Here is a 23,784-nt window from a genome sequence, read left to right on the forward strand (position 1 = left end):
CAGATAAAAACGTGCCTAAATTCTTTTCTTTTCTTTATATATAACATATATATATTTTATATATATATATATCCCTCTATTTTCATTAGAATTTTCATACGATAGAAAAAGGGCTCCACACCAGCGTTACATGTATTAGCGGTACTAAATTTAAATAAATAAGTACAATTAAAAATAAGCTATAAGTAAATTGTATAAAAAGCGAGGAAAGGACGAAAGAACAAAGGAAGGGGTTATGGTGGTCGCCTTTTCTTTCCTCCTTTTCTACAAAATATTTAAATAGTAATTAGGAACTCAAAGAAACACATTTAATAAAAACAGAATTAAATGTGAGTCTTTCTACCAAATCGGCAAGTCGTGGCAAGAAAAGAATCGAATTATTCCTCGCAGATTCTTTTTGCAAATGTTGTGTTTTTACACCCCCAACATTTGTCTAAGGCGGGGGGTGTTACGTCCGGCGGACTTCACGATTCTTTTCTTTCCCACGACCAAGGCGAAGTTTGTTGTTAGGTAAATAAAAAAGGAAGAAAAAAGATAATAATAATCTAAGCGGCACGTATATAATAAAACGAAAACGTGCCCAGCGAAACGGACAGCTGCAGATATCGTGAGCGACCGATAAATATTACAAAATCGGTAAATAAAAGAGACCAGGCGGAAAGATGCCGAAAGCGGATTCTTGCCGACACCCTCGCGAATAATAAGTTAAAATCACATATCGGCAAAACATAAAGACGGCGAGAACGCGCCGAAAGCAAATCCTTCCCTAGTAAAATTAGGGGAAAACAAATAATGAAAACGAAAGTGTGCAAAATAAGATAGCACACCTGCGGGTATTCTCGCGAGAAAGCGGCGAAAAATATAAAGATTAAAAAGATGCCACACGCATCGCCTCTCAGTAAACAAGCTCTAAGCCACACGCGAGGGCAATAAAGCGAGAACCCGCCGATAAAAGCGGCACTAACAAACGACAAATATCGCGATATAGGAAAAACTAACAACAAACACCGCCGCCGATATCGAAATCTCGAGAGGATAATAAAAATATAAACCTCAACAAATTCTCCATTGGTCAAAACCTAGGGCCCTAAACAAAAGCCCTGACCAATCCCGATAAACTTTTAAAGTCAAGAGACGCCTCCGGGACTGAAAGGGCGTTATTGAAAAATTCCCTATTCGTCAGGAAATATTAACAAACTAACGGGAAGGAGGAGCAAGAAGGTATATATACCCGTAACATCTCTCAGAGAATATCAATCTTTTCTCAAACCTACGCTCGCGGATCAATCGCGAAAAGTTGTATCACCATCCTTCGAGAGAATCTCGAACTCGTGAGCATTCGCAGTGACATTTGTGAAATCATCGTGTGCCCAGTGCTCACCGAGTACGACGATTTTCGCGAGTGAACAACTGCGAGTGGAACACCATCCTCACGGAGGAGTCCGTAGCCAGATTCACACCTGGAATAATTAACATCTACCTGCGCACTCCATAAGTAGTAAGTTATCAAGCACGCTACATCTCCACCCTTACTAATAATACTTAAAATAATTCTGGGACTTCAATTAAATTATAATTGTTTTCCTTTTTAATTTATTAATTTATTATCCTTGTTAAATTCTAACTTCGAAAAACTGTCCTTTCTTCCCCCATCCTTATATCTCTCTCTCTCTCGAAATCACTGTGGATTTCCCGCGATAGCGGAGCAATCCGTGATTTCTATCATCCCCTTACCTTTTGAAATCACTCCGGATTTCCCGCGATAGCGGAGCAATCCGTGATTTCTTCCATCTCCTCTTTCTCTCGAAATCACTCTGGATTTCCCGCGATAGCGGAGCAATCCGTGATTTCTATCATCCCCTTACCTTTTGAAATCACTCCGGATTTCCCGCGATAGCGGAGCAATCCGTGATTTCTTCCATCTCCTCTTTCTCTCGAAATCACTCTGGATTTCCCGCGATAGCGGAGCAATCCGTGATTTCTATCATCCCCTTACCTTTTGAAATCACTCCGGATTTCCCGCGATAGCGGAGCAATCCGTGATTTACTCTCTCTCACTCTCTATCTCTCTCTCTCTCTCTCTCTCTCTCTCTTGAATGAACAAATAAGTAATACAATAACTAACTAAATTATTAAATAATTAAAATATCAAAATTATATAAAAATAAATATATATATATATATATATTTTTTTTTTCTCTTACAAGAACTCCCAGAGTTATTTTTCAGTAAAAACTCTTCTTGCCCGGTTACTTTATTATTCGCTCTCGTAGTGGAAAATCCAAGGAGACGACCCTCGCGAACCGCTGTTAAATTGGCGCGAAACCGGCGTAATAGGCGGTTAAAGAAAACGTTGGCACGAAGTCTGGCTGCGGGCGAAACCTTCGGCTCCCTAGAAAAAATTAACACACCGATCCATACAGAGACAACTAATACATATCACCCTACGGTCTCTCCTATTTCCTCACCCGAACATATAGAAACCCCGCTGACGCCGTCTCCCGCTACCTCTGCTTCTGCAGAATTTTTCGATTCCCCGCGAACTCCTTCTCCTCTTTCTCCCGAACCCGCTATACCTCAACGGGCCCCTTCCCCTCACTCCTCTGTTTCCTCTGAGGACGCCGATTCTCCGCGGAGCCCTTCTCCCTTTCTTCCCCCTGCTTCTCCCGAACGCCCTGAGCCTCCTAGATCTCCGTCTCCGGCTCCCTCAACAATCACCCTTGAAGATTCTCCTCCCTCATCCCCAACGTCCTCTGTAAATAGGGAACATCCGGAAGGGTTTGAGGTAGTAGATATCAGCGACGACGATTCCGAGGAATCAGAATCGCCTGCCAAGCTCTCATACGAGCAATTCAGAGCTTGGCTGATAAACCAGCTCCCAGGGATACGAGAAGTCCCTGAGGAAGCTTTCACGATTGGTCCAGGCCCCGTAGACCACGAGGCCTTACGCGAATTTCTAGAGACCACCGATAGGAATAACATCATCCCCTGGTATGTTCCCGGGCGAAGATATCCTTTAGCCGTCCCTGCACACCTTCTCCTACGAACCTATCCCCCCTCCACCGCCATAATTACCGAACTCATATAACCTAGAAGTCTCTCTTACACGCACACACATGGACACTAATTTTATATACCTATTACCATTTAAATTATTGTAACCACCAATCGGGACCCTAAAATTTAAACAATAACTCTTACCCCTTTCTGCCCCGATTGAAGACCTCCGTACTAATGTATCACCCGCGACACATACACATACATTCACTCTTCATTAGCAACTAAGTCCGTCAATAATATTATTATGTATATAAATTCTTTCGTCTTTATATTAGGAATAAATTTATAAATTTCAAAATAAATGATTTTCATTTATTAATAACCCGTTCCCACTTATTCCCGTAAACCAGGATCGCACAAGGTCCCATCCTGCGTAAAAGAGATTAAATTCTCTTGCCAAAAAGGGACCACCGAGCGAACGGCCCTTTAAATAGAGTAAGAGCGACCCTTGCGGTCGTTGACCTATTTGGGCCCAGACGTTCGTTCGGGTCGAACAGACGGATAGTCTGCCGTCGTTCGAAAAGATAAATTTAGTTACGTCCTTCCTTTCGACTCTTCCTTCCTTGAGTCTGGACGTAACAATACATACACACATATACGTGACAAAAAATATTATTTTATGTGAAAAAAGTGTGCAAATTGGAAACAAGCTAGTTTTTTCAATTTTGGCTTTCTTAGAAATCTTAATGAGCGAAATAGATTGTTGAGGAAGCAATGGTTTCCAATTTGCACTTTTTTTTATTTCCTTAATATTAAATAACCTGACTAGTAAATTCAATCTGAATCATAGATGATTTCGTATAAAATTTCTATGTGAACTTAATAATTTATTAGCCACGCAATTACTCTTTGCATTTTCAAGTTTTTGCTTTTGATTTATTCTTGCACAAAAAATCACTAGAAATAGTTATATTACTATTTTCACATTTTGCACAAATATATATAATTATCGATAATATAACAAATAAATTATTCTTTTATTTTTTATAGAACTTTGAAGTTTTCATAAATCTTTTAAACCAGAACAAACTTTCTATCATCTTATGTTTTTAAAATTTTTTTAATTTACGCGATCTTATTCAGAAAGTCTTATTTAAAACGATGAAATATCTATAAAAATTTTGTGAGTTTTTGAAAAAACTAATAGTACAAATAAATTATAAAATTTTTTAAATTACATATTTTGAAGTGTTTTAAATGACATAATATTATTTGAAGTCCTTCAAAAAGAGGTCTTTTTTGCGTGAAGTCTTTTTGATTTTTGGCCAAATTTTTGCCAAGTTTCTTTTTATGCAACATGTCAATTATGCAAAATAACAAAAAAGTTTACAAAACTTACATTGAGTGATCTTTTTCATCCACACACTGTTATCGGTGCTCATGCTCCGAAATTGGTTGCACGTGGAATTAAAATTTCCTATGTCCTCGATTCTAATATCCTTATTTGCCAGAATTGTCCAAATCATCTCGTTAGGCAAACCTGTTACCGTAGCCATTATAATTGCAAAATATATGGCACAATACACAATACACAAAAATGCACAATACATAATACACAATATACAAACACGTAGAACTAAAATTTCCGATGTCCTCGATGCTATATCCTTATTTGCCAGAATTTTCAAATTCATCTCGTTAGGTAAATCCCTTATCGTAGTATTGCAAAATATGTATATAGCACGGTTGGGTAAATTAATTATTTTTTTATGAAAAAAAAATAAAAATCAATAATACCTTTATTTATTTCATAATACTTATAAGAATACACATCAAAGAATGATGCTCTTATTAAAATTAAATCGTTATTAAAAATTTAATTGTCCAATATTTAAGATTTTATAGAAAAGAAATAATGGAATTTAGAGATAAAAAAATTTTTAACTTGGAAAAAAGTTAATAAGTTTAAGTTTAAAAATAACTAATTTTGAAATTAAAAATTAACTTATTTTAAATTAGCTGAGCTAAGTTGAAAGTTATTAATTTTAACTTTTTTATTTAACTTTTAACTAATTAGCAAGTTATTACCCAACCCTGATATATAACACAATACACAAAAATACACAATATACAATATACAAAAGAAACTTGCAGTTGTAATTCGTTTCTAACGAGTCAATTGATATTGTGTGCACTACTCCGTTTGGTTACGCATGTTAAAGATCACGATTCACGATGCTTACTGCATCATGGATGGTCAGAGACTGAGAATTCAAAGGCTAATAACGCTTAGCATGACTAATATGCTTGGGTTAGGGGGGAGGGAAAGAAATAAAGCTAAAATATATGTTTCTTTTCTTCCTCCCCATTCGAATTTCACTACGCTCTTTGGTCCCTTCTCAACCCTACTACGGACTTTAGCAGTAGTAATACTATGAGAGTTCTAACCCATGGGGCTCCGAGGGGGGTGCGGGGCGCGGGGGGTTCTCCGTGGCGAGGGGTATGACGTCACGCGGGGCGGGGGTATCTCGGGGGCGCGGGGGCTGACGTCACGCGGGTGGAGGGGGATGTTTCGACAAAGGAGGGGGGGGGGGTCTAAGCATGTTCGGCAACTGATTATCTTTGTGATTTATGGCTACCCGAAGCCATAAAACTGTTTTTCATTTTATGGACATTTTATCATTAGGAAAGGAATGAAGATTTTAGGGCCAACGCTGCGACGAACATGTCAAACGTTATTTATAGGGGTGCAAATGTAAAAGCGTTGATGTTCGGCAGCTTTGTACCCTCGCGGAAAATCGGTCGTAAACGAGAGCGAAACATTTTCCTAAATATCTTTTAAGGAAGAATTGCGATAATTTTGAGAGGGATGGGGTTGAAGCTTATGGAGAGAGAGTCTGTCTCCACATCAAAAAGTCTCGAACAGTCGCCGAGCGAAGTGAGTGTAAAAAATAGTGAAAAAAATGACTGGAGGTTTTCTGCGCCGTACGCTCCCCGAAATAGTAAGTTGTACAATTTATTTAAAACTATTGTACAGAATATTGCAATATGTTTAGATATATATTAAATATTCATATTTTTCAGATGATCTATAACATTGTGCAAAATTTACGGTCGCAACACGTGGTGGAGCAAGGTTTAACTGAACGAGAGTGGGTGAGAATGCTGAGGTGGGAACATCGACAAATGTTTGCAGAAATGTGGTGCGAAACTGCAGAGGTGCGGGAAATGGATGCCAATAACAGTTGGCTATGGGAGAACATGTATGCTCTTCGGGAACTGTTTGGCCTAGAGCCATATCCACCAGAACCTATGGTGGAAAATTGGAACTAGTAAGTATTTCTTTTTAATTATAAATTATTAAAATAATTAATAAAAATTTTCTGTTATGCAGGAGTCCCCGCCCAGCCGTCGCCTCCGCTTCTCACAGCATCTAGCATTCAGCTGCCTCACCGCCTCGCATCCACAATCGTCGGCTTTACCATAGCCACCTCCATCACCGACAATTTTTATATATTATGATATTCATTTATATTTTCATCTTTATATTTTCATCTTTATATTCTTATCTTTATATTCATTTATATATATTTTTTAAAATTTTATATCCATTTTATATTCACATTTATATACATTTATATCCATTTATATTCTTTTAAACACACACACACACACACACACAAATGTATAATACACATTTATTCATAATTAAAAATAATTAATATTAAATTAATATATTCATTTAAAAAATTCCTCTTCTTTTCCTTCACTGCGTCATCTCTCGCATGCGCCTCTCGCTATCTCTGTCTCTCGCGTTCACCTCGCGCTCTCTCTTTCTCTCCTAAGCGCTATCTCTAGCAGTCCCTAACCTCGCGTCATCTCTCTCTCTCTCTCTCTCTCTCTCTCTCTCTCCTCGCCGCAACATCTCTCTCCTTCACGTTCGCCTCACACCCCCTCTTTCTCTCGCGCTCTCTCTTTCTCTCCTAAGCGCTACCTCTCTCGCAGTCCCTAGCCTCTCGGTCCCTAGCCTCGCGATCCCTAGCCTCTCAGTCCCTAGTCTCGCGATCCCTAGCCTCTCAGTCTCTAGCGTCACGTTCCCCCTTCCCCGCATGACGTCATCCCCCACAAAGACCGTGCAACGAGCTACGTATGAGAGCTGGGACTGGTTACGGGTGGGAGAAAGATGGAGAATGGAAATGCATGCAAAGAAATTACATCATAATTTAGACTTAAAAACTCTTTATTCTTCTTTTAAATATTTTTTTTCTTACATATTATGGACTAAAAACTAAAGCTGCCAGCTCGCAATCGATGAGCTGATGCTTGTTGAAGGCGTCGCTAGCGCGTATTACATTTGATACTTCTTTAGGATTCGTTACATTGGACGCGATATTTGAAAATTGCGTAAACTTGATATCGACTGTATTGGTAATTTTAACCAATCGGTCAAAAGTTACATCAATGCAAGGATCGAGATCGAACATACGGTGTAACGTCGATTCGATCATCATCATGCATACATTTGAAGATTCAAGACTTATTAACTTGGCGTCGTTAATCGTACGAACTCGCACTGTTAACGGTCCAACGCTTATAAAACTGTAGGCATCTTTAAAATCGTTTCGAAGCAGATTCTGAATATTGTGACGTTGCTCGTAGAGTCCTTTCCACGCTTCGAGAGATAGTATCAGTTCCTTTCCTCGATGATCTCCTATGGCGATTTCCACGTAACTCGGTGGATCCACTTTGATACCAATTTCGAGGAATTTAAATTCCGTAGCTGTCAATGCGTATCGTCTGCCTAGTATACGAACCGCACGACGCTCCAATGAAATGCTGTAAAAATGAAATTAGTTTGAAAATAATACAATTTGTAAAAAAAAAAAAAAAAAAATATAAAGATAGAAAGAAGTTAAACTTACTCGTCACATTTATTCTCAAACGATGGAGTGTCATCACGACTCGGGACGTAATTATTCACAGGTCTGCCGGAGCCACTGCTTCTTTTAGCGTAGTACATATTTCCAGATTTTAAAAGTGAACCACCAGTATGAACGGTTAACGCTACACTGATCGTATAAAATTAAGAATATACGTGACGCTTATTTTTAAAAGTAGTGGGGTAAATGTGGTGGGAGATTCTAGAATACTATTGGCGCTATGAAATTTAGGAGAAGGGGAAACGGCACTCGGATAAAAAGAATTCTTAGAAACGATTTGTGAGGAAAGGATTGGGGAAGGGGAATAAGAGATAAAACACATTAATGTTTAAATATTTTATTTTTCCAAATCTTGCAATTCTTTCTGGCGTTGCGACCACCAGTTAAATATTTTGAATACATTTTGTAATGCGCAATTCTTAACATGTTTTCCACATCGCATAGTGTTTTTAACATCTAGATTATTTAGAGACTCGATATCGTCGTAATCAGCATCCAAGGTCTCAATAATGAAACCGTTTCCCGCATCATCCAATATATCGGCTAACCATTCTCGCTTCTCAAGTCCTTTTACATATACGAGAATGGATTCTTCTTCTTCTTCATGTGGTCCACCAATGATAGCTATTGTAATCAAACGCTGAGCCATGCTGTATGGAACGTTTCCATCTTCCCATTGCAATCCATGATGATTTCGAGTCAACCATGAGGCTTGGTGTCTCTCCGATTTTATGAGTACACTCCATGGTACAGGACATGCGAAAAAATAATGTGACAAAATAAATCCTCTTCTCAGGATTGCCGCTTCCTTTACAATGAATTGTTTATTGAGGATAAACCCCTGTAGATCCACAAACGTTGGTACGGACATGACGAGATCTCTCTCTTCGATGTATCAGTTAAAAAGAAGAATGGCAACTATCTCATAACACTTTGATTTATATTCTGCTATGCTTCCCCCTCTCTCTAAATTGTTGGTGTGTTTAGGTGATTTTGTGCACAACGTTGGTCAACGGGTTGTACTGGATCACGCGATCATGTATGATGAGACAGTACGCAGTGGTATTCATCGGCACATTCCCCTTACACTCGAATTCCAATCTCACATCCACGGTTGCGCTCTTGACCGATTCGTTTTGTCGAGAACAATCGATGATCACGAACGGACCGTTACGTAGAAACATTGAGACGGTGAGACTCGGCTCGAGATACTCGTATCCATAATAGTTCTTGCAGAAACGCGCATACGTATCGTACAGAATCGACCATCTGTTTTTATCGAAATCCAGATTCATATCGTCGTACGGATAACATTCCGAGTTCAGATAGAGTTTCACATTGGTCATCTTGCAATCGTCGAATCGACTCATATCCTCAGATATGATGTTTTTCCGACCTGTCTGCAGAGCGAAGATAACATATCGTGGCTTCTCTAGCTGAGTCGCTGTCTTAATGGCCCATGAATGCTTGGTTGTACGCTGCAATAGCGGATACTCATACAGATCCCACGAGCGAAAACCCATGCTGAGGTAATGTCCGCTTTCCAGAGCGCGCAGCATCGACAGCTTCTTAATCTCGCTCAACAACACATGCGGCATTCGCCATTGTATCTTGAATATGTTGATCACAGGCTCCAGCGTCGAATCTCCAATCAGACAATTGTTGTCATTGCGCGATCGTATTAAGATTAACTCATGACGAGCGTTCATCACCACTCGTCTGTAATCCTCGCAAAATCCCAATAACATGTAGAGCGGTACGCAAAAATTGAAGTTTCCATTCGCAGTAGTCGGATCAGTCCAGCCGGCGTTTCTCATAATCACGCTTCTATCGGATGATATCGTTACATAGTTTTTGAGCAAACTTGTTATTCCCACGTTTCTATTGCGATCAATCTCCACGCCATCGAGTTCGTATCGAATCTCATCGAACATGAATGCGACACAATTATTTCCCAGTATCACAGCAGATCCTTCGGCTGGTTTATTTATCTTTAGTTCTCCCTCGATGTATAGGAAACTTTCATACGGCAACGTATACAGATCCTGTTGTTGTATGGGTATTCTTATCTCATCACTGTGTCCGAATGTTGTGTTAGCGAACGGGTTGTACGTGTGAGTCTCGATCTTGACGATGCGATCGTCGAAGATTGGCTCGTCTCCAATGTTGAGGATGTCGATCATTGTTCAGATGTTTCGCACCGCGAATCCCAAAGATTGTAAAAACGCAACGTTTGATGCGTTCAGTTTCTTTTCCTTACTGCAACCGGATGATTGGATATTAGTGAATGTCGACGTTGTTGTTGTTGTCGCTGGCTCCGTAAAGATTGTGTTATCTCTCGTATCTTTCGATCCGTTCAACACGAGCATCTCATACGCCACACACGTACGTTATCGCTGTCGTCGTCGTACGTGCAATCTAATGGTGATCTCTTCTCCTCGAAAATCGAGCAATCGTCTGTCCTGGTCGACAACGCGTAACGTTAAATCCGCTCCGGCAAAGTTCAAAGTAGGTGACTCGGTACGCGTTAGCAAGTACAAGAAACTTTTTGAGAAGGGTTACACACCAAATTGGACAACCGAAGTGTTTAAAATTGTTAAAGTGCAGCGTACTAATCCCGTAACCTATCTATTCGAGGACTATCACAAAACATCTGTCGCTGGAGCGTTTTACGAGCACGAGTTGCATAGCGCGAATTATCCGGACGTATATCTCGTAGAGAAAGTACTGCGCAGGAGGGGTGACGAGGTTTACGTAAAATGGCTGGGATTTGACAATTCGCACAACTCTTGGATACATAAGGACAATGCAATTTAATTCATACAAATTGTATTTATTAATTACTCAAAAATTAAAAAATATATAATGTGTACAACAAATAAAAGTATTTGAAATATTACAATATACATGAAATATGTGAAATACAAAATCTTTATTAATACATCCTTTCCGTTCCAATATATGAAATACATACACATATGTTACATAACATATCGCACATACATTATATTACATTATATTACATTATATTTTATAAGGGTATCTGATAATGTCCCCATGGTAATGTGTCGGTCGAATCAGGTATGATATACCGCTTATCGTCGTACGGACTTAGAGCAATTTTTGTCTCGCAGATGGTGTATACTTCATGCAATTTCGACCTAATACATGACTGACTACGTGTCATTTCAATCTCATCGTTCAGGCACCGCGTATAATCGTCGAATGTTATCGTTCTCGCGACAACGTTACTTTTGACACCTTTAACCTTTTTTGTATCTTTCTTACCATCTACTCGCAAAGCGTACATTTTTGCTCTAAGTCCTACAAATTCAGTCATTATCGCGCCATTATTTTCATCCTTCATTAGACCTGGCACCTTTTTATTCACAAGCGGTATACTGTACGCGTTGTCAATTGGATAATCGCTCGTATCGAATCTAGCGATATCGCGTTTCATATTTTCATACACGTCTTCGCATTTAATATGATATATTAAACTATCTGTATCGGTGTACATTACCCGACATCTGTCACGATAGAGCGGTGACATGTACTCGTGATGAAATTCGTACAGACACACTTTCGATATGTCGAGAATACACATACCAACATAGATTGGTTTGTTAAATTTTACTTCTAGTTTACGTAATTCTACGGCAATTAAATTTTCTGAAAAGACGCTCCTGCTATGGAAATTTGGTTTCGCTATCATCGCCTCTGCACCGTATCGTCCGTCCCACTTTGTCAATAATTTTACATCTACATGATTACGCACATTTTCCATCGTTTTGCCAAATACCGCGTTGTTCATCAATTTGTTGTACAAATTTTTCTCAAAATCATTTTTCGCTTGTGTTCTAAATTTTGTATTTAGTTCAATGTAATCGCGGAGCCATGCGGATTGAGTGAATTGTAATACGCGATGTATTTTTGTAACGCGAAGACCGTGACGCGTGCACTGCTGCAGGTTGCGGTAGTGTATGACGTAACGCTTCTTATCATATAGCGTTGCGAGAAGCTTATCTTCCCGCTTGCCGGGCGGTTTGTCACGTGTCGGGCAAAACGGTAGGTCAGTGTGCATGTCGTGAAGATGTTGCGGATATTCTCAATCTACTTCGAGGATATAGCCTGTAGGTGAATCGAGCGCTATTGACGAGATGTCAAAGTTAGATACATCGTCGACCCATCGAAAATCGGCATAAGGCAGTGGTTGACACATTGCCCATCCATACAAATTATTTACATCTAAATACATAAGGTACGACGATGGTTTCGACGGATCATATGACTGCATGTACTTGTTATTAGCATGCGCGTATCTTCCTGAACATTGACTTAGACCGCCGCGTATACCCCGTTCAATAAACATAACCATATCGATATCGGTAAGCAGTTCGAAATTTACGCATGTATGTTTTAACATGGCGTCCCATGTATACCCAGGAAGAGTATAATAATACGTAGGGTCGAGTCCGTAACTCGCGATGCAAGTGTCGCGAAAGTTTTCAAATATATCTGCCAACAACAAGACATCAGTTTTTAAGTACAGATCGCTGTATTCATCCAAGGTTTGAATGGAGAACTGCTGCCACACGTTAACGGCGTGTGCGTAGTCGCTCTCGGATACAGTGTCACTGGTTAAAGAACTGTAAAACGATTCGCGTGGTGGTAAACGCGTGTCCTGCAGCCTGTCCACGCAGTCAATGTACTCGTACGGAAAGACACCTTTTCGCGTTAATAATTCAAAATTGTTAGCGGATAATGCGGAAAAATTGGAACGCAAAATTTTTAACTTATCCTTATTCAAAAAAGATGCCAATTTGTCAAGACTAGCATTGAGAAATTTGTATGAATCGATGAATCGTAATTTCATGCAAGCTTTCCGATCTTTATCGTCGTCGGTACTATTGACAGTCTTCGTAAATGAAATGTATTTTTCTTTTGTTATTGGAAGCACATCTACGCGTCCTTCATACGCGGTAGCTATTTCTTTTATGATAAAATGTGCGTCATAGCCGGATAGATTATGGAAAACTACAGGAATGACATAAGAGTCTTTGTAGTTTAGATTACAGTTTGAGTGCGCGGGACCCCTGTATCGCCCGGTCAGATGACAATGATCGCGTACGCGTGTATCATCCGGCGCAAACGGTTTTTCGCAAATGTGACATTGCGTGACGCTATGAAATTTTTCCCATTCATCTTGCGTTAATTTTGTCATGTGGACATTATCAGACAAAATACCCTTTACGCGATGCGCTAAATTTTTAAGTTCTTCGGCGAACCATGAAACGCAATCGATACTACGGCGAGAATTATACGTGGATAACGAGTTGTCGTACGAACATTGCACGTAATACCCAACGCTAAATACCTCGTGATGTTGGGAGTATGACGCATGTTCCGGCGTCTTCTTCAGCACACACTCCAAGTCGGCGTACACCACAAAGGGAAGTCGCTCCTTTCTGTTGTAGTTGTCGAAGTCGAGCCACTTGTCTTTATCGCTTGGTAATCGGATAGCGCAGTCGTTCATTTCTCGACAGTCCGCTATGTGAGCCTCCAATTTTTCGCTCAAATTAAAGAAGTGCAAGCATCTGTGAAAGAAAAAAATTACAATTTTATTTACAATTTTATTTACAATTATTATATAGTTTGCAATAAATATACATACCGATCGCAGATATATTTTTGACCATTGTGTTTGCTCAGTTGCGTGCTGACAAGCCGGGATAGATTTTTTATATACGCGAAATGCCCAACGCTGTCGTCCTCCTCCACATACAGCATATTTACATGTTTTTCTCTCTTCCGATCGGTGAGCTGTATCGGAAGAATAGATAATTCCTTCTTCCTCTCAATGCCGTAGACGTTGATTGAGATGTTATTTGCCAGTTCAAACTTTTTAATTTGGTTCAACGTTATCGGAAACTCAATGTTTTGTAAATTTAGCACTGTCGTATAGTGTGGATATGACGATGTTCTCTCACTATATTTTGCAACTGGATGCAGAGCGGCCACCACTGACCATGCGAAACATGCATTGTCCGTTGATCGCACGTTCACCACCGCTCTCTTTGTCACAATTTCTCGCGGTAAGTTTAGATAACACCCCGCGCGCATAGGATTGCATTTGTTGACGTTGACCGTAAGATCAAGGATTCGTGACAATGCCCATCCGCTATCACGTTCCTGAAACTCTTCGAGAGACGCCAATGTGGATTCGATGACATGCCGCTCATACCACTCGTGTAAATCGGACGTGCGAAAGAGTTCATAATTTCGCGTGTTAATGCTTTTGTTGGAGCGCTTATCACCTGTCACAAACTCACCGTTGAACACGGTATTTACTTTTGCACAGTTGTGTATTTTTATAACATCTTGCACTTGCTCGAGTACTACACTACTAGCGTCTTCCAAAAATTGTCGCGGTTCGATATAGTCTGCGTTAATCACTGCACCTGTCAGTATCCGATTTTCGAACGCGGTATCAATCTCTCGCCAAACGAGTCTTCCCGTGTTATTATCGCCACTGTAATTACCGCCACTGTAATTACCACCACTGGGTATAAACTGTCTCTGCAATCGAGTCTTTGCACCCTCGAGTCGCGCGATTCTAGCAACCAAAGATTGTCTATATCCAATGGAGAGTCGCGGACGCTTGACACGACTGCGTTCTTCGAGCAGTTTGATAAAGTCCTCGCAGCGCAGCGCCCATTCAAAATATTCGCCCAAGGTGGTGATTTGATGGAACCGCTCCAACAGGTCGCGTTCATTCTGCTCGATGTTTTCCATTATTTCTTTTATTCACTATTATACCACTAACACTTCTAATACAAGAAAGTAACCACTAAACTTTTTTCACCGCTGCATCTATGCGCTTTCAAATCGTACTATGGTTTGACGCGCTCTCATCCTCCTTATATATATTTCACCTAATTCTATCTTCTTTTCTAACATTTGGCGTATCTCAAAAGATAGTTTCCCGAGATATCGGTTTTATGGATAGAGGAGTAAGGACACAAGCTGCCGAACGTTGGCGCCGATACGTTGCATTCTTCCTTAAAAAATATTAAGAAAAATGTTTCGCTCTCGTTTTTATGGGAGATTTTCCGCGAGGGTACAAAGCTGCCGAACGTCAACGCAAATAGGTAGAGGCCTATTAAATCACGTTTAGACATGTTCGTCGCAGCGTCGGCCCTAAAATCTTCATTCCTTTCCTAATGATAAAATGTCTATAAAATGAAAGACATAGTTTTAATGGATTCTAGAACGCTCCGTTGACGAGCAGCCGGACATCGGCGCTTCCGTAATAAAATTATATTAACGAGGGTACAAAATTGTTAATCATCGGCGCTTGTTCTATACCTCTTTGGGGAAAATGTCTAAGAACCCTCATAAAAAAGTCGTAAAGATACCATCTACAAATATTGCACTCAGAAAACTCCCCCTCTTTTGTCGAAACATCCCCCTCCACCCGCGTGACGTCAGCCCCCGCGCCTACGAGATACCCCCACCCCGCGTGACGTCATACCCCTCGCCTTGGAGAACCCCCCGCGCCCCGCACCCCCCCTCGGAGCCCCATGGGTTAGAACTCTCATAGTATTACTACTTTTAGCTACGCTCACCTTCTTCTTTAGAGGGAAAAAAAAGAATTTCCAAATTCTCTATGCGCTTTTCAGGTCTCGTCCACTGAATGAGTATAGAAAGGGAAATTTGCTGATTTTTTGAGAATGGGGATGATGCCAACTATCGTTATACATGGTTTGTGATTACGTTACTTGAAGTCATCTCACGGATATAAGAATCTGAATGGTGTGTGTAAAATAGTGTAAAATAATGCGTAAAGCGAAATTATGTTAGGTACTACTGAAGAAATATTATTAATTAAACATGTGAATTTAGTGTCATTACGTGATATTATGTGTGACATCATAATTTGTACGATTCTGGCTTTATCTATTCGGGCAGATGCTCCTTCTTTTATTTTTTAGTTTTGCACAGTGGTTTGCATTATTGATTTATCTATATCTTAAACTAACTGCATTTTTTGCCTCCAGCGAATTTTATGCTATTTATCTATAATAAGATTATCTCTCAAGCATTTTCATTCGTAACTAATGTCTTCTTTTATTTTATTTTACCTGTGTTTTCCTTTTTACTAATTCTTCTTCTCTCTCACAAGATATTTTCTTTTTTTCTTTCCCCCCCCAAGTCCTAATTGTCTACTTCTATTATTCATACTGATTCGAATATAGAACTCGTAATAAAAAGATAAAATAGTAAAATAGTACTAAAAGTAGAGAGTAATTAAAATAAGAATAAGTTCCATAAATCATTAGTTTTTTAATAAATAATTAATTTACTTTTAAAATTCAATATATAATTTAATATTTTTTGTATATATGTATATATGTATATATATATATATATATATATATATATATATGTTATAGTACATAATATATTTAGGAAATACTTAGAGGTAAATATATTCTGTTCAATGCTTTATCGTTTAATTTATTAAAGATCTAATAAATATAATTTGGATTTAAAACGCATTGCAAAATAATTGTGTAACAGGATTGAGTAATTAGAACAATAATACGTTCCATGATTCATTAATTATGTAATAAATAATTAATTTTTATACTTTTAAATATACTTGGGTAATATATTTCTCATAGATATATACTACTCACGAAATAAATTAAGGAAACTTAATTTTTATTAAAATAAAGACAACATCTGCAACATTCAGATTAAAAAATTGTCAACCTTCAAATATAGACAAAGAAGAAACCTGGACAAAAAAATGCCTGGAAGTAACCATAGCTTTACAACTACGATTTTACCTGTTGCGCGTCCCAGAACTGGCCGCAGGTACGTCGAAGATAAAAGTCGTGTTATACTAAGAGTTTGGGCTAGTTTGCGAATGAAAGTATCGTTAACCGTAGCGAATTGACCACGCAGAGCAAAGCAATTGGCTGACTTATAGAGAAAACGTAAGAAAGTTGGAAAATTGTGAAAATTAAACTTCAGGCGAAAATTTTCATCAAAATTATACAACACGCAACTAACGCTCATAAGTCAAATTAATATCTTGATCTTAAATTGCAAATAATTAATACAAAATATTTTTAAATTATTTAAACGGATGGTTAGGTTTGTCGCATGGTTTCGCTATTATGGATAAAGCCATAAATATTTTTTCTTTGCGTTATATCCCTATGCAAAAAAAAACTTTAAAATAATTTAATAAAATTTTTAACAAAACGCGTCTTTTATTAATGCTTCTTTTGGAACTATATTTTGAAAACTTTTAATATAAAATTCTTAAAAAATATTGAATCGCTCGATTTTAATTTTAGTTATTCAATAAAACACATATCTATTTATTGTTTAAATCAGAATTACGACGCGCGCGATATCTTTAAATTAATTCTATTTTATAGTCAATATTATATAATTTTTTATAAAAAATTTAGTTCGACGAGCTCGCACGTACTTTGACTCTCCCCATACCCACATCACTATGACTTGGCGTGTTGCTTGTTCCAAAACTGACATAAAACCTGTTCAGCGTCTAGGCATTCTTTTGTCCATATGTCACAAGCATGTCAAACATTCTCTTCTCATCATGAATGAACACGTTCCATTGTCTCATTTCTCATCCTAAGTGCACCATCTACAAATAAAAGACTAAAATAAGAAAAGGTTCCATTTTTGTCTATATTTGAAGATTAATAAGTTTTCGGTCTGTATATTGAAAGTCATAAATTTAACTTGTAACTTTGTCATTTTTTAATATCTTGATCTTAAAATATTTTGTATAGTGCTACTTTTCAAAATTTTTATATATTGTGAAATTTTCATTATTTTATATATAGCATATATTTTAAATATAGCATTTATTTGTATATGTCACGAATTACAGATATTTTAAAATATTTACTTTGTCAACATACATATTTGAACTATTTTCAAAGTTTAATACTATTTAAAATTTAAACATTTTTTTAAATCTATACTTATTTGAAATATTTTTTGTTTTTTAATATTTAATAATAATTTTTAATATAGGCAATTTCAATTAATAAATACATATAAAACAGAATTTTAAATTTTAGAAAGTATATACATAATTAATAATAATTCTATATTGCATTATTTTACAAATTATATATATATTTATAACTTCTCATAAATTATACATATATGTTCTATTATAAAAAAAATTAAAATTATTAATACATTAATTAAATACAATCAAAATTATATATAGTCATATATTTTATATAATCATATTATATTATACATACATATATGTATATATATATATATATATATATAATTTTTAATCTTTCTATGCAAGAAAAAATATGTAAAATATTTTTATTTGCTATGATTTAATCAATATATATTAACTCATCCTGTAAACCAAGATCGCACAGAGTCCCATCCCGAGCAAAAGAGATTAAATTCTTTTGCCACATGGAATCATCGACCGAACGGCTTTTAAAGAGCTAGAGTAAGAGCAAACTTTTTTTTCTGGTTGCTGTGTGTGTGTGTGTGTGTATGTGTGTGTGTGTGTTTTGACCTAAGGCTTGCTTTCTATTCCTGCACTGAACTATATGCACACTGATGCTATAAGTTAAAGTGAAACAAAATATATTTGTTTCATTCTAACTTATTGCAGTTCATTAGTGCAGGAATATAGAAAAGAAGCCTCTATTTGGCCAAGCATGTTCGTTCGACTCGAACGCCCGGCGTCGTTTGGAGTAAATTTTTACTATGCCCTCCCGCTGACTCATTGTCAGAGGTCAACAAAAGGTTTTCATAAAAAAATGTTTCATTCACAAAAGTTGTGGGATTATGAGAGAGACATTTTGTCATAAGCATATAGTCTTATTCCAGGTGGAGATATTTTTGAGATTTCGAGGTCATCATTACTCATTTAAACGAAACTACTTATAATTTTCTTAAAAAATATGCGTAGTTGTTATTTTAAAAATAAATGCATTATTTAAAATAAAACATCCTGTATGGCTTAATTAATATTTTTTTATTTCTGCAAAAAATAATAAGTTTCTCACAATAAAAAAAATCCATTTATTTGATATTAAATCATTGAAGAAAATTTTATTTCTTTTAAAATTATACAAAAGGTATTTATATGTTCTTTCTATCAAAACTATTTTTAATTTTTAAATAAAAAGTAAATGACTTTTCTTGTAATTTATAATGTTATTTATATAAAAACTAATGTGTGTGTGTTGCGATGTGCATATTTTTATTACAAGATTTTATTATTATAAATCATAAACTTGTTTTCACATTGTAATCTTCAATTTAATACAATTTCTTGTTTTAAAATTAAGCAATTATGACGACAACAGCAATTCTAATCAATTTTCATTATCTTCCGATTTTCAGTTTACAAATAATTCGTAATGCGAAAATAGGTTGTCTAGATAGCTTTCCCAAATGATATCAAAGTATTAATTGACTAACGAAAAAGTTTTAAAATTTTTGTCAGCTTTTCAGCGTATTAAGAAAATCTTGAATTTTAAATCTTAAATTCATGGCCTTTTATATAAAGAGCAAAATAATTGTGATTGACAGGAGTAGGTATACTATGCCAATTCTAACTCAGGTCCTCCGAGGGGAGTGCGGGGCGCGGGGGGTTCTCCGTGGCGAGGGGTATGACGTCACGCGGGGCGCGGGTATCTCGATGGTGCGGGGGCTGACGTCACGCGGGTGGAGGGGATGTTTCGACAAAGGAGGGGGAGTTTTCTGAGTGCAATATTTGTAGATGGATATCTTTACGACTTTTTTTTTTTTTTTTTATGAGGGATCCTAGACATTTTCCCAAAAAGGTATAGAACAAGCGCCGACGATCGACAATTTTGTACCCTCGCTAGTATAATTTTATTACGGAAGCGCCGATGTCCGGCTGCTCGAACTTGTCAACGGAGCGTTCTAGAATCCATAAAACTATGTTTTTCATTTTATGGACATTTTATCATTAGGAAAGAAATGAAGATTTTAGGGCCAACGCTGCGACGAACATGTTGAAACGTGATTAGGTGCAAAAGCGTTGACGTTCGGCAGCTTTGTACCCTCGCGGAAAATCCTCCATAAACGAGAGCGAAACATTTTTTCTTAATATTTTTAAGGAAGAATGCAACGTATCGGCGTCAACGTTCGGCTGCTTTGTACCCTCGCAGAAAATCGGTCGTAAACAGATAGCGCTCGATTTTATTACTATGATATTCCTTTGCGATAATTTTGAGAGGGATGGGGGTTGAAACTTATGGAGAGCGGGTCTGTATCCACGATGTTCATCACAAAGTATTCAGTATTCATATAGTAAAGAGCTAAGTGTCCTGTGCGAAGTGTCAGTGGCACAGTGTAGTGAGTTAAAAAGAAATGGAAAATAATAATTTCGAGAGAATATTAGACGAGTCATCTGATGAAGATCACGAGTTGTCGGATAACAATGTAGACGAATCTGACGAAGATCATTGTTGTTGAGTGACAGTAATTATATTAGTGATCAACAAGGTAGTGTCTAATTCACAAATCCTTGCGCTAAACGGACGTACAAAAGTTTGCGCCATATACTTTTATTATTCTACGGGTGGTGCTCTGGCTTTATGTACTTCATGTATGATCTCTATTCAAGATTTCGGACACATGTATGCTGTACGAAAGCATGTGATTAAATTACACAATGCAGTGGATTGTCGATGGTGTTTGTATAGGAAAGTCTATTCGAATCTTTCATAGAGTGCCGTGAGAAAAGAAAAAGATCTGGTTGCTATGCAGCTGTTTATGGTGGTTCGTTTTATGTTTGAATCGACACGATGCGCATCGTACGGAAATATCAAGATCATCAGAGATACATCGAAATATATTTGGTTAATTACATATATCTGGTTAGGAAGGTCGACTTTGTCCAATTGGGGACATCATGTAAGTACATATCATGATAGTCGATACCTTCCATCAAGCCAATTATTTGAGGCTAGCCATAAGGTGATCAAACAAATTCTATCTTTGCCTTATGGTGATTAATATATCTTTGCCTTATGGTGATTTATATCTTTATCAAACAAATTCTATCTTTGCCTTATGGTGATTAATATATCTTTGCCTTATGGTGATTTATATCTTTATCAAACAAATTCTATCTTTGCCTTATGGTGATTAATATATCTTTGCCTTATGGTGATTTATATCTTTATCAAATTAATTCTATCTTTGCCTTATGGTGATTTATATTTTTATCAATCTAATCTTATCAAAGCTGATTAATATTTTCTCTGCCTTAAAAGGTGATAACTGAAAACTATAAAACTCTTATTCATATTTTGCCTTACGGTGATATTATCCATAATCATTTTTATCTTGCCTTACGGTGATATCATTTAATTCATATTTTAATTATATTTCCTAATTTCTTTAGAGACGCAGGAATTCTTTACAGATATATATATATATATATATATATATATATATATATATATCCTGGTTCCTGTTTTGAATCCTATAAATATTCTGGTTCCTGTTTCTAAGATGAAGACAACTCCTATATAACCTGTACTACATTCAGTCCTGTACATAATATGAAATAACGTCGTAAAACAAGGAAGGATTATACATAGCAAGAATATAAAAAGAATTGATATTAATCTTGGAATAAGAGTTAAGAAGTTACGTTCGGTACGTACAAAAATTACATTTTATTGTTATCGAACATTTTTTGGTCCTTCGAGCCGGATCCCAAGCTTTTCAAGATGTCTAATATAGAAGCAAAGATCGCTTTACAAAAAAGTCGATTTAATCTAATACAAGATGCAGCGGATTTTGATATCGTAGAAATTTCACGTTTAAATCGTCAATTAATTAATACACGTTTGGATTTACTTGATCAGAATTGGTCTAAATTTCAAGTAGAACATGAAAATTTATATCTTGAGATACTTTCTGAGAATAATGATCAATCATATATTAAAGAACACGTGTATGAACGTTGTCAAGCGTTTTATGTATATTCTCGTGCTAAATTACTTACATATCGAGATGATTTAGAAACGGTAGATCGGCAATCTCGACCTACTCATTCGGAACATGTAGCATCATCTACCTCACAATTACCTCGTAGTGCATTGCCTCGTATAAAATTACCAAGCTTTTCAGGAGATTATCAATCATGGAGATCATTCCATGATTTATTTGTTTCTTTGATTCACGATAATGAAGATTTATCAAACGTTGAGAAGATGCATTATTTGAAGACATGTGTAACTGGTGAAGCGGCTCGGTTAATGTATAATTTGCCTATTTCTGATGAAAATTTTACTGTTGCATGGGATATATTAGTATCAAGATATGAGAATAAACGATTTTTGATTACTACTCAATTGGATAGAATTACAAATTTAAAGCCGCTTAAAACAAAATGCGCTCAAGGTCTCAGAACTCTTTTGACAACCATATCAGAAGTTATTGGTGCTTTACGTGCTTTGAACTGTGAAGTAGATCATTGGGATCCATTATTATTACATCAGCTCGTAAGAATACTTGATCCTGAAACTCGAGAAGCATGGGAGGTTAAACTTGGTTCAACCTCTTCATATCCGACTTACTTACAATTTGAAGAATTTCTTATTGGGAGGACACGAGCTTTAGAGAATCTTAATTTACATAATAATACTTTTTCTTCTGGATCACATAAGGATAAGGATCATTCCTCTTTTGGAAAGTCTCGTACAAAAATAGCTGCTCATGTAGCTACATCATCTAATCAAAATTCTTTTACTAATTCTTTCATTTGCCCGCTATGTGGATCTTCACATTTTTTAGCAAAGTGCGATCAATATCATTCGAAAACTCAGCAACAACGAAGGGATATTATTATGAAGCATCGACGATGTTTTAATTGTCTTGGCCCACATGTAGCAAGCAAATGTAATTCTTTAAAAAGATGTCTCAAATGTGGAAAGAAGCATCATACTTCAATTCATGACATCAACGTGTCTTCATCAAAACATTTTGGTGAAAAATCATCTAAGATAGATAATGCTCAATCTACTCAATCTAAAGAAAATCCTCAGTTACAACCTTCAATAGAATGACAAAACAAATTATGTGCTCATCAATCTGGACAAGCAAATTCTTTACCAAAATTTACGTTATTAGCTACGAGTAGAGCCATATTACATAAAAATAAAGATGTAAATTTTGCAGTACGTTTATTAATAGATCAAGGATCAGAATTATCTTTTATTTCAGAAAATTTAGTAAATCATGCACAACTAAAACGCAGTTCAGCTTCAATACCACTTCTTGGAGTCGGTGGTACATATTCCGGTCACACTAAAGGAAGTGTTACAATAAGATTACAGTCCATCTATGATCCAACTTATAATTGTACAATCGAAGCCTACGTGTTACCTCGTCTAACAAATAAATTACCGCCTTTTAACGCGTCTTGTCATACTTGGTCTCATATTGCTGGACTTCAACTTGCAGATCCTGATTTTTTTTGTTCTGGTCATATTCATATCATTTTAGGTTCAGATAATTATGGCTCGGTAATTCTGCCAGGATTAATACGAGGGGATTTGTCAACGCCTATTGCTCAGCAAACTATTTTCGGATGGGTTCTTTCAGGACCAATATCAGAAAATGATTTATCTAATTCAGCAAGAACGTATCATTGTACTTTGGATCATGATTTACAAGATCTTATTGCTAGATTTTGGAATCAAGAGGAACTACCTACTACAACGGAATCTAAATTAAGTGAGGAAGAAGAAGAGTGTGAACGACATTT

General features: G+C 36.9%; 1 protein-coding gene across 1 annotated transcript; it reads right to left on the reverse strand.

Annotated features, from left to right (window-relative positions):
* Positions 1 to 10,551: 10,551 nt before the first annotated feature.
* On the reverse strand, positions 10,552 to 14,735 carry LOC145948022 (uncharacterized). The gene is made up of 2 exons (XM_083057791.1): positions 13,833 to 14,735; positions 10,552 to 10,599 (listed from the first exon to the last, which is right to left on the reverse strand). Exons 1-2 carry the CDS (start codon positions 14,733 to 14,735, stop codon positions 10,552 to 10,554), a joined length of 951 nt encoding a protein of 316 aa, XP_082913917.1.
* Between the last annotated feature and the right edge of the window lie 9,049 nt (positions 14,736 to 23,784).

The sequence above is a fragment of the Prenolepis imparis genome, unplaced genomic scaffold, assembly GCF_030444845.1.
Source record: "Prenolepis imparis isolate NDT839.2.m4 unplaced genomic scaffold, iyPreImpa1.0 SCAF_214, whole genome shotgun sequence".
NCBI lineage: Eukaryota > Metazoa > Arthropoda > Insecta > Hymenoptera > Formicidae > Prenolepis > Prenolepis imparis.

Excerpts from the sequence above, each read along its gene's own strand:
- LOC145948022 (XM_083057791.1), bottom strand. The coding sequence starts at position 14,735 with ATGGAAAACATCGAGCAGAATGAACGCGACCTGTTGGAGCGGTTCCAT. Across the intron at positions 10,600-13,832 it reads AAATTAAAAAGTTTGAACTG|CGACAGATGTTTTGTGATAG; the intron begins GCAAATAACATC and ends AAAACGCTCCAG.